At 49.8% G+C, this 12,758-nt stretch overlaps 1 protein-coding gene across 1 annotated transcript in view; it reads right to left on the reverse strand.

The window, feature by feature from the left end:
• The window catches only part of Ehmt1 (euchromatic histone lysine methyltransferase 1), a 149,375-nt gene that overhangs the window by 29,062 nt on the left and 107,555 nt on the right, over positions 1-12,758 (reverse strand). Inside the window, 7 exon segments of the mRNA XM_047523824.1 lie at positions 6,744-6,826; positions 6,829-6,849; positions 7,812-7,894; positions 8,982-9,078; positions 9,081-9,154; positions 10,560-10,786; positions 11,716-11,859. Of these exon segments, the coding sequence (XP_047379780.1) occupies positions 6,744-6,826; positions 6,829-6,849; positions 7,812-7,894; positions 8,982-9,078; positions 9,081-9,154; positions 10,560-10,786; positions 11,716-11,859 (729 nt within the window).

Genomic DNA, 12,758 nt, shown 5'->3' on the forward strand with positions numbered 1-12,758 from the left:
GTCTCAAAATAAAAAAAAATTAAAAGAGCAGGGGATGTAGCTCAATGGTAGAGGACCCTTGAGTGTAATCCCCAGTACCCAGCCCCGCCCCCCAAAATCCTGTATACAAAGGGTTCCCAAGTATCTAATGTTTCCTTTTGTAACAGCTTCAGCCTCACAAGACACAGTGGACACAGAACAGAGCTCACACAACTTCCCCAAGGACAGCTCTGTGCAAATCATAGCCATGGCAAAGAGAAGAAGTAATGCTGGTCCCACCTGGGTCACCCTGATTTCTTCATGCTCTCATTTGGCTCTTGTTTTGTGTTTTTGAGACTAAAAGAAGCTAGACACAAAAGAATCTGCACTGCCCATCTGCAACAACATAGAGCTGAAAGTGGATAACAGCAAGCCAAGTTGTCCGGGGGAAGGAGCAGGGAACTGAGGCAGATGGGCCCTCCACAATGAGGGCCAGCAGAGCTCGGCCTTGGGGCACAGCACCCAGGGGGCCAGCAGTGCTGAGCCCTCTTTGCAGCCACAGGAAACCAGGGTGCTTGCGTGGTTCTTCTCCAAACTTCTCCAAATGTGTGGCACACTCACACATATACACGCACACTTATCTGCACTGGGTTTCTGGTCACAGGAATTGAATCCAGAGCCATGAGCATGCTAAACACATGTTCTACTGCTCAGCCACAACCCCAGCTCCTTATTTTTTTAAAAAAGACAAGCCAAGGAAAAAAACAATGTCCTTACAAAGAGTGATAATCTGATTCTCAGGAATGGAGTCAGGATAGCAAGGTTACCCTAAATGAACTGAGAGGAAATGACTGGCAACCAAGACTTCCAGGTCCAGAGGAGCACGTTCCAGAGCAGGCACACCCCCAGTGGATGGAGAGGGAATCTCCCCTGCCCCAGTGACCACTGGGCCTCACCCTGCTGTGCCTGTGTCCCAAGGTGGCCTGCGACTCCACCCCACCCACCCTCATAGCAGCATCCCTGGCCCTGCTGGCACCTGCTCTCAGGTCCCAAGTTCTGCACCGTTCTATCCCCTCTTCCCACGTCACCCTTCCCCTGAGCAGCCTAACACTCACCCAATGCATCCTTTGGGGACCCTGCCACACCCTGGCTGGCCAGACCTCAATGCCGGCCTAGTCACCTCAGGGTGCTCTGCGGGCAGCACAGAATGTCACTGTAACTCCAAGCGATGCCTTCAGAGAAGCCGCGTGGACTAAGAGGCCATAGAAAAAGATGATCAGAGAACAGGAAAGGGTTCTTGGGATTTCCAAGGGTAAGAGCACAGTTGAAGAGTCCCTCAGGACTGGAAGCTGCTCTAGAAAGTGCACAGATAAAGAATCCCTCAGGACTGAGAACACCTCTAGGAAGTGCAGTGGCAGGTGAGGAGGAAACCTCAGCCAGGAATCAGTCCAAAAGCCCCATCCCCAAGTGCTAGCTGGAGAGATGAGACAGACAGGAGGGTATTTCTCAAAGTCACACAGGGAAACAGCACAAAGGATGTGAACCCTGCACTGTCAGAGCATGCCAACACTACACGGGACTGCAAATGAACCCCAACTACTATGAGGTGAGACTTAGGACTAGTGGGGCTAAATGACAGTCCCCAAGCTTTCCAGAAGCCAAGGACAGTCAATACAAAGGGTCAGAAGGTAGGGTGCATAGGACTTAGTGTGGCATCTGCAACATAGGTCATCATCAAGCAAGAGGATGGCACGGCACCCACAGAGTGGATAAGGCAGTCCTGAGCCTGTGCAGAAACCACATCCACCCAACCGTGCAAACACAAGACAACAATGATCTACAAGCAAACATGCCCTGTGGACTAGATGGCTCAGCTCAAGACAATTTCTAAGCCTGAAGACAGGTCTTTGGAAATAAGCCAGTCAGACCAAACTATTAGAATAAAAGATATATATATAAATACACTTAAAAGAACAAAAAAGCCCACAAGACTTGGGACACTGACAAGAGAGCCAACAAGGGCAAATATGAGTGTTCCAGAAGCAGGGAAAGAGAAAAGACACAGAATAGCTAGTCAACAAAGTAGCTGCTGAGAACCTGCAAGCTTGGATCTCCATCGGGAAGCCCAGGGATGCTGACCAATCTCAACACAAATCACCAGGGAAAGAGAAGAGCAGCACAGTCCATACCAGAGACTCCATCTTGGCCAGCAGCAGACTGAGCAGAGCCCTGTAGGCCAAGAGAGAGTGGGATGCCGAGGGGAAAAAACCAGCTGAGAATGCCATACCTCAAGAAATGAGAGAGAAACAAACCCAGCACCAGACCAGCCCTGGGAGAAACACTTAGGGAGCCTTCTGCCTGAAGCAAAAGAAAGACAACTACCACCCTGGAAACCTGGGGTGCACATTCAACAGGAGAGGAGACATCCAGAGAAAGGAGACTCACCCCATCAGCACTGAAAGCCACCAAGCCATCAGGACACACAGGGATGCTTGAAGGAAGAGACCAAGATACACAGAAGTACCAGAAAGCAACAGATCGAGGGTCCTCACTTCCAAGAACCTTGAATGCAAACATATGGACACACATGGAAACCAAAGCCAGTAGGACTGGGCCTGCTCCCATGAGGTAGAGCAGGAGTCAGACAAAAGGTCATGTACGGGGGCCGTTCAACCAGAGCAAACCACCACCACGGGAGATCCGCACCCCTGCTAGAGCACAGCTGCCCAAAGCAAACGTCCCAGATCTAAAGGAGAGGAGGACTCCACTGAGTAAGAGCTGGACCTCCACCCACTTTGCACAGATCCCTCACACAAAAACACCAACTACCCCAGGGTGTGGGACCCGGCTGAAGGAAGCAGGCCACTGCAGTGAGCCTGAAAGGGCTGTCTCTCAGCTTCCCGCCTGCCATGGGCTGAGGTACTCTCCTTTGCCACGATGCTGTCCTCACCTCAGCCCAGAGCAAGGGAGGCACAGCACCATGGATCAAAGTGTCTGAAACCACGAGTCAAATTCATCTTTCCTCTTCCAAGCTGTCTGTGGAAGGTGTTTCAATCGCGGCAATAAAAAGCTGACTATCTCAGGGACCATTATGACAACTCTATGCCAACAAGAAATGGATACATTTCTGAGCCCATACAATCTACCAACATTGAGCCACTAGGATATAAATCATCTCAAAGACCATTAAGTAACAATTCAATCAGCAGCAAAGTTTCCCAACAATGAAAAGTCCAGCACTGGATGATCTCAATGCTGAATTTCACCAAACCTTCAAAGACTACTAATGCTAACCCTTCTCAAACTTTTCCAAAGAAATGAAAGGAGCAGCCAGGCGTGGTGGCTTACACCTGTAATCCCAGCAGCTCAGGAGGCTGAGGCAGGAGGATTGCAAGTTCAGAGCCAACCTCAGCAACTTAGCAAGGCACTAAGCAGCTCAGTGAGACCCTGTCTTGAAATAAAATACAAAAAGGCCTGGGGCTGTGGCTCAGTGATTAACTGCACTGGGTTCAATCCCCAGTACCAAAGGGAAGGAAAAAAAAAAAGAAAGAAAGAAAGAAAGAGAAAAAAAGAAATGAAATGAGGGAACCCTTCCCAACTCATTCTACGAAGCCAGCACTATCCTGATAACAAAAACCACTGGAAGACACAATGAAAAAAGGATTTCAGAACAATTTCCCACATGTAGATACATTAAAATTTCCTGACAAAATACTAACATATTGAATCCAACAGTACTTCAAAAAGCTCATAACCATGGGTGGGAGTGGGGGTATCATCCCAGGAATCAATATGCAAAAATAAAAGAGTGACTTGTATCTGCGTCACAAAGGACACAAACACAATCACCTTGACAGATGCAGAAAAACCTTCTGATAGTGTTTAATATCCCCTCCTAACAATGATACTCAACAAGGCACAGAGGGAGCATGAGGTGACACAACACAGCTGGCACCACTGTGGTGAAGGGTCTGAGTGTCTCCAAGACCCAGGGCCAGGCAAGGATGCGCAGTTTGGCCACTTATTCAGTGTAGTACTGGACACCCTGACCAAAGCAGACAGATAAAGAAAGAAACACAAGGCATCCAACAGGAAGGAGCGGGTCACATTACCTGTTTGCAGATATTGTGATTTTATTTTATTTTTTATTTATTTATTTTTTTTGGGGGGTGCTGGGGATCAAATGCAGGGCCTTGTGCTTACAAGGCAAGCACTCTACCGACTGAGCTATCTCCCCAGCCCAGATATTGTGATTTTATATACAGGGAAACCTAAAGACTCCACCAAAAAAACTGTTAGAACTGACACATGAAATTAGTAATGTTGCAGGGTACAAAAACTCAGTAGGTTTTTCATATACTAACAACAAAATCGCAACAAAAGATACATATACAAATGTATGTGTGTGTGTGTGTGAGAATTTAACCAAAGAGGTAAAATTCACAGAACAATGATGAAAGAAGTTGAAGAGGACTCCCAAGCACATGAACTGAAAGAGTACTGTGAAACACGAAGCTACAAGTGACTGCGGATTCAGTGCGATTCCTATCAAAACACCACTGACATTCTTCATGGAAATGAAAAACAACACTCTTAAAATTCATATGGAACCACGAAAATCTCTGAATATCAGAGCAATCCTGAGCAAAAAGAATAAAGCTGGAGGCCTCACAATACTGAACTTAAACACACACTATAAAGCCATAATAACCAAATCAGCAGCCTCCTGGCATAAAAACAAGGCACACAGACCAGTGCAATAGAATCGAGCACCCAGAAATAAATCCACATATTCACAGCCAACAGTTTTTTGACAAAAAGCACCAGGAACACAAAATGGACAGAGGACAGCCTCTTCAACAAGTAGTGTGGGAACTGAAACTGTGGCACTAGCAGGAGAAAACAGGGAAATGCTCTAGGACATTGGTATGGGCAGAGAGTTTTTGGATATGACTCAAAAGCACAGGCAACAAATATGATTACATTAAACCAAAAAACTTCTGCACACCAAGGAAAGAATCATCAGAGGGCTGGGGCTGGGGCTGAGTGGTGGAGCGCTCGCCTTGCACACATGAGGCACTAGGTTCCATCCTCAGCACCACATAAAAATAATAAAATAGAGGTATTGTGTCCATTTACAATTAAAAATATTTTTTAAAAAATCATCAGAGTTGAGAGGCAACCTACAGAATGAAGACAATACCTACTAACTATTCATTCAACAGGGGGTTAAATTCTATACTATATAATGAACTCAAGGGATAGAAAATCCAATTTTAAAATGGACAAAAGATCTGAACAGACATTTCTCAAAAGAAGATATACAAACAGGCTGGACGTAGTGGCACACTCATAATCCCAGCAGCTTGGAGGCTGAGGCAGGGGGATTCCAAGTTCAAAGCCAGCCTCAGCAACTTAGTGAGGCCTTAAGCAAATTGGTGGCTTAGGACTGGGGACGTGAATGTGCCCCTAGGTTCAATCCCTGTACAAAACAAAAACAAAAACCAGCCAACAAACATGAAAAATCCTCAACGTTAATAATCATCAAGGAAAAGGAAATCAAATCCACAGGGAGATATGCCATTTTCAGTAGAAAGGCTATTTTCAAATGACAGAGGTAACAAGCGTTAGTGAGAATGCGGACAGGAGACTCTATACACTGCTGGTGGGGATTTAAACAATCTCAGTCACTAGGGAAGTATGGAGCGTCTCAAAAAAACTCAGAAATAGAACCATCGTCTTGATTCAGCACCCACTCCTGAGACATATGCAAAGGAAAGGAAATCGGTAAGTCGAAGAGAAATCTGCTCTCGCGTGCTGACTGCAGCAAGGTTCACAAGTGCCAAGACATGTTGTCGACCAAGGTGTTCTTCCACAGATGAAAGGATAAAGGAAATGTGCGGTGAACACAATGGAATATTATTCGGCCATAAAGAACGAAGTCCTGCCATTTGTGGCAACATGGATAACATGAAGGACATCATGTGAGGCACAAGTCAGATGCAGAAGGACCAATTCTGCATGTTCTCATTTAAATGTGGAAGCAAACACATTTAAATTTAAAACAGAAGAACAGAAGAGTGGTTCCCAGAGGCTGGGAAGGGTGGAAAGGGGGCAGTGGGGGTGGGGCTGGAGAGGATGGCCAATGGGCACAGGGAGCTGCTGGCAGGAGGGATCACTTCTAATCTTCTACAGCAGAACAGGGTAACTCTGATTGGCACAATTAACTGAATATTTCAAAACAGCGAGCAGAGAGGATCTTGAATGTTCTCCAAAGAAAGGATCGACATTTGAGGTGATGGATACACCAAATGCCCAGATCTGTTACACATTATTATACATATTTTGAAACATCACCCTGGACCCAAAAAATATGTGCAATTACTATATGTCAGTTACAAATTTAATTTTTTAAACTACCTCTTACATAATTAAAGCAAGTTCTGGAGATGGAGAAATAACAGGTAGTGGTGGTGAGGGAAGGTCTAGGTGGAGTGACCTCATCTTTGGCAGCAGGTCAGTAAATATCAAAACCTAAACCTAAACTAAAACTGAACAAGTGGACACATAGCCACACAATGTGAGGGACTGCGAGCATGGAGACCGACGCCAGAGGAAACAGCTGGAGCAGGGCCGGTAGCCCAGGGCCACGAGGGGCAGGAGGCGGCTTTCCTGCAGCAGCCTAGCTGCACCAGCGCTGCCTCAGCTGGGCCAGGAACCTGAGTTGCTTCGCTCCAGCCAACACAGAGGAGAGCAGGGAGAGGTCTGGCAGCGCGCCTGCAAACCTGAACCAGCATGTGGCAGATGTCCACGTGGCCGGCCTCCGCCGCGGCGTGCAGTGGGGAGCGCTTGTTCTGGTGCTCCATTTGAAGTTGGGGTCGATTCCATCAACTGTGAACAAACACGGTTTTTGCTGGTTACGTTAGCTGCTGCCAGAGATGTGCCTCAAGGTAACCCTGATGGCTGTGGCACCCAGAGATGGCTACCTCCCAAACAGTGCCGAGCCACACTCGAGCCACCACACCACTCTGTCTGGTCAGGGCCAGGTCCATCTCTGCGCACAGGACTCACATGTGAGCCAGCAGGGAGGCCTGTCCATCAGAGGTCAGTAACGACAGGCGCCCCTCCTTCATACCCTTCCTGACTTGGGGTCTGGCTGTTTATGTGCGTTCTTGGGCTGGGCCACCCCAGGCCCGTGAGGACACTAACAGAGGCAAAACTGGCTCTGAGGTCCTGCAACCAACAACTTGGACATCTGTCAGATGCTCAGCAGAGAGGCCAGTCATACAGAAGTGAAGTGACTTAAAGACTATGTGAGGTCAAGAGGGAAGAAAGTAAATAGCAATTTCGGTCAAAGTTAATAAAACTTAAACTGTTTAACTTCTCTCATGATTTGCTGTCGGGCAAAAAAACTTATAAATCGCCTCTTTTAAACCCGGAGAAGATGAACTGCTGAGACATCAAGCCCAGAGCCGTGGGCTCAGAGCCCAGGCTGTGCAAGGCATGGCTGCTGGAAGCAGGAGGGCACAGCACCACCCGTCCACAGCCAGACTACCTCAGCCCCCGCTGCGGCCTCGCAACAGGCCCAGGCGCTGGTTTCGCCTTTCAGGTACCTACACTTCTGACCTGATTTCATAGTCACCCGCTTCCCTCCTCAGAAGTCAGAAATGCACTTGACCACTAGTGCCACGAGCAGGTGAGCGCGAACATCAGAAGCAGGATGGCACCACTGGGCACTCACGTTCATGTACCAGAGGTTCATGAACACGGCAACGGTAAGATCAGGCTCGTAAAAGAAAGGGGTAACCAACAGGACTGCTCCGCTCCTTCAGGTGCCCATGCAGGCAACTCACCCAGCATGAGGAGCACCTTCTGCAGCTCGCCCTGCCTGGCGGAGAAGTACAGCTGCTTCGGGTGGAAGCGAAGCTTCTTGGGTCTGTAGGAAAGCAGAGGACGTGGTCAGCATAGCCCATGTTGCACCTGCAAACCTGGAAGCCAAAGGCCCTGGGGGACAGCTGCCTGCCAATTCCTCAAGGTCACACACATCAAAGCCACCAGTCCCGAGGCACCTCACAGTCAAACAGAACAACCAACCTCCTCTCAGTTACAGCATGAGAATGCTCACACCAGGGGCTTCTGCAGCTGTGGCAACAGAACCCAGGGTCAAGGGCAAGTCACTACTCTGCAGCACGTGGAGGGAGGCCTGAAGAGTCACCGCAACACAGCAACAATGAGGCCATGTGTACAGCCCAGTCTCTGCCTGCAGCACAGTGGGTGACAAGAGCTGTCACCAAGCTACACCAGCCAACTTCCAGCAGTAAAAAAGGGCCTGGGGGCTGCAAGAGCTGGGGACCCAGGTTTTTTGCTGTGAAAACTTAAATAACTAAATTGTTTAAATGTAGATCAGTAACTGGGGGGAGGGGGTAGGTAGGGGTCAGGAACAGTCAGGGCCTGGTTGGTACAGCAGGGACTGAGAGTGACAGGTGAACAGAACAGTTGCTGTAAGATCAGGCTTAGAGACCAAACAGAGAGAAGGCTACAGGGAGACCCACGCAGGAAAGGAAGAGGTACACCAGAACTTTGTTAACACCGGGAGTTTTCCACTCACGGAAGAGTGAACATGCTACTCTTCCTCCTGGAAGAGGGTGAGGCTATACCAGGGAAGGGAGGACCTGGGCGTCCTGTAGGCCAGAAGTGCCTGTGGGTATCTGGGTATATGGGGTATGGAACTGGCAGAAAAGCCTGCACGGGCAGGGGTGGGCCCCGGGACGGTGCTTCTGTGCCAGTGGTCTGTGGGCGGCGCACCCAGGGAGTGGGTCGATAGGGCCTAAAAGACCGTCCTTCATCAGGACCAAGGGCCTCCCTCCTGTTCTCAGCATGACGAAGAGGACAACTGCAATGGGTTCCCCAAACAGTATAAGAACAGGAGACTCATTCTGACCAGTGGTGTCACTCACACAGCTGAACAGCACCAGTGACCCCCAGGGCACAACACAGTAGTCATCTCTGAAACCAGCTCTTACTTTTCCGAGTCCAGAGCGATCAGAGCGCTTTCCAAGGTTTCCTTTCCGGGTCCCTGGGAAAGGCCAGAGGTTGGCCTCGCCAGTCCCACCGGCCCAGTGGATCGAAGCCCTCGGGCACCTGGGGAGCTGCACTCTGCGGCTTGTCATCCTCAGAGAGTGGGGCTCCAGCAGTGCTTCAGGGAGAAAATCATTGAAATGTTGGTTTCAGCATCCGAAAACCTCTCTTCTTGTGGGAACCAATGAAAACATAAAACACCACGTGCTTCGACCTGTCCACTCAAGCTGCTTCTCCAGCAAAGACAATAGCCAGTCCGCTTACTACCTGCTTTGTCCAGGGTATGATGCCCCTAAATTCAGAAGCCCACTCAAGCGTGGAGGTGAGGCTCCCAGAACATCACACCTATCCTCCCTGCCACCCTCCTCAGCAGACAGGAACCCACTGAATTGATATCTTTCAATCTTTAGTACGGAGGTGTCCACAATTTGCATCCTTTAAAAGACGTTCAATTAAGTTTTAGTGTTATTTCTGTAAGCATGAAACTTATTAAGCTCTGCGTTCCCTTTTTTCTGGGTGGCCTGTGGGTTTTGTTGCCATTCTGGAAGGGTCTCTGCGTCACCTCCCTTACCACTAGGCTGCGGCTGGAGGGAGAATTTGTTGCTGTATCTGTCCCTTTCCTCTTGCTGACAGTGACAACTCTATAACACTTTTAGTCACTTCCACTGGACTCTTTCAGGAAGGTGATTGATTCTAGAAGTCTCTGTGAATACTTCTAATTCAGACTGTTCTCCCATCTCCAGGGAGGACTTCTACCCTGCTTCCAAGAGTGTAGCAGAGCTGGGCACTGTGGTGCACGTCTGTATTCCCAGTGACTTGGGAGGCTAAGGCAGGAGGATCACAAAATCAAAGCGAGCCTCAGCAACTCAGCGAGATCCTGTCTTAAAATTGAAAAAAAAAGGGTGGGGGGGTGCAGTTGGCCTGGGGATGTAACTCAGCATTTAAGCAGCCCTGGGTTCAATCCCCAGTATCAAAAACAAGAGTGTAGCAGGAAGGGCCTGCAGCAGCTAATGGATGCTTCAGGCTTATACAAACAGCCACTGCAGGGACAGTGCTAGTGACAAAACACTGTAAAGACACACCTATCAGGTAGTGTGAAAACTGATTCAAAACAGGCAATTGAATCTACAAAAAGAAACTAAAAGAGACCCATGTATAAATGGCAATAAACGAAGGGCAGCTGTTTCTCAAATGTCAGAACTCACAATGAGCATCAGAGCTGGCTGAGACTAAGTTGGGTGGGTGTCTGTAATCCCAGCGACTCAGGAGGCTGAGGCAGGAAGATGGCAAGCTCCAGGCCAGCATGGGCAACTTAGACCCCATCTCAAAATAAAAATCAGTGAAGGGCTGGGAATAGGGCTCAGTGGCACAGCACCCCTAAGTTCAATACCCAGTACCCCAAAAAAAGTAGAAAAAAGAAGTAGGCCGAGACTTGTGAATAAAGCAGGAGAAACCAGCAACAACTAGAAGGACTCAACAGGGGCTCGGCCTGATGGTCCAGCCAGAGCCACGTGGTCAAGTACCTGCCCGTGGTCGTGTCGGCCCTGCCCTCGGTGACCAGGCTCTTTTCCTGCCCAGGGGCCAGGGTCACTGTAGATGTCGTGTCTGCTTTCGCTATGGTCACCTCTTTGGCCTTGGAGGTGTCCTCCCCACAGTGGGGACAGTAGCTGGCATTGTTGACTCGAGAGGCACAGTCCTTGTGGAAGCGATGAGAGATGCTGCTCTCGGGCTGACATTCCATGAAGTTACCCTAGAGACAGGAAGACAAAAGTCACTCTGAAAAAACTGGAGCTAACACTCAGAAAAACAGCTCTACTGAGCCAGGCAGGTTGAGCAAGCAAGTGAAGCAGGTAGGGCTCAGTCCTGGTCCCAAGCACTGCTGCTGGGAAGCAAGAACAGTGTATCTGCTTAGATCACCCACATCTGCCTGCAGCTTCCAGAGAGAGCAGAAGCTGCAGGGGTCACCTCAGTTCCCCCACCCCACCCCCAGTGACCATAGCTGCTCAGATGCTCTAGCCGAGCAAGAGACTTCACAAGAGGATATGGTCCAGGAGGACTCGGAGGGCCTATGTTGTGCAGGGCAGGCGGAATAAGCATCTTGGGTCAGAGGGTGAAGGAGACACTGCTGGCATTTCAGTGAGCACTGTGCAGACAAGCACCACGAGAATGGCCACTCCTGCAAAAAGCTAGACAGGACGACACAGAGAAGCAGCTCTACTCGGCAGAACAAAAAGGGTGCTGGAAGACAGGGGATGGCACGAGGTGTAGACTCCAAGACAAGACCTGGAGTGGAAGCTCCTGGCTCAGGTCACAAAGGAATAGCAGATATCTTAGCTTGAGGCTACAGACAAAGGCAAGTGCAGGTACCCACCAGGGGTCCGTGGGGAAGGGACCTGTTCTGGTCCCAGGCACTGGTGAGGAGACATGGAGTCAGTGAAGACAGGATCCTAGCCACACACATGAGGGTGCAGCAGAGGGAGGAGATGTGCTTCCCTGTCCTCAAGAGTTCACAGTGCACAGTACAAGGAGCAGAGGGTGCACCACAGGAAGGAGGAGGAGTGTCTAAGGCTCCTGAAGCGCTGAAGACCTACTCAGGGTAGGCCCCAGACTTGGGACCAGTCACTGGGCTGAGTTTCTACAGGGGACATGAGAGGCCTGCCAGGTGGGCTGGGCTCTTACCGCTGTGCAGAAGTAGCCGCAGCCGGGACAGCACTGGTGCTTCACCATGCGTCCCCGATGGTCCTCACATAGCACCAAGAGTGGCGCCTTGTTGGATGGACGCATCAGCTCATACTTGACCACGCTGTTTGTGCACCGGCCCAACTGCAATCAGACAAGACCAGGGGTTAATAACAGAGCTGTGATGGGACAGTGCCCCCACCTGCCAGTCCCTGGAAAGTGCCCAACACAGAGGAGGTGCTCAGCAAGTGGGAGCTTACTAAAAGAGCCATGGGCAGTGCAAGGCAAGTCTCAACTGGGAACACATGAAGAATCTGCTACACACCTACCAGCACTGGGAACCCAAGGAGGGAAGCTTCATATTCTGCACCGCCTGTGGAAGGCAGCAGCCAAGGGACCACACTGAGGGGACCAGTGCCTTAACTCAGGCAGAAATCAAGGGCATCATCAGGGTAAGAGGAGAGCAGGACGGCAGAGATCACTATGGTGCTCTGCAAGGAACCGCATGGCAGACCCCTGAGTAGACCAGGCCAGCAGGAGCAGCCTACGCAACAGGGTCACAGCTGAGGTGCAAGAGACAACTGGTCTGTCTGAGGGGTGTGGCCCTGGAGATCCTGAGAGCCCTGGACTTAGGAACAGTCCTGGAGAAAAGCAGAGGCTGCTCCGAGGTGAGGACACCTGAGAGGCCACATGCTGCCAGGCATGAGGCAGTGGGTGGCTGTTTACCATGAAAGACAAAGGGTGCAAAGGGTGCTGGTGGTTACCACGTAAAGCTCTGAGAGCCAGTGAGAAAGTAAAAATAGCCCAGCAAAAGACACAGTGGCAGTTCACAGACAGACTAACTCAAGCGCTCCCAAAACAAATGACAACGTTCAAACATCCTGGTGATCAAAGAAATGCGACACAACGGCCTCCAGCACTCTTTCATTCTGCCGGCACAGGCACGGCATGGTCTTTCAACATGGCCTACAGAGACAGGCCAGCGGCCATGAGATGTGCAGAAAGGACGCAGCCCTGAGTTTCTGACAAGTAATTTAGAAATA

This window comes from Sciurus carolinensis, chromosome 14 (assembly GCF_902686445.1).
Source record: "Sciurus carolinensis chromosome 14, mSciCar1.2, whole genome shotgun sequence".
Lineage (NCBI taxonomy): Eukaryota > Metazoa > Chordata > Mammalia > Rodentia > Sciuridae > Sciurus > Sciurus carolinensis.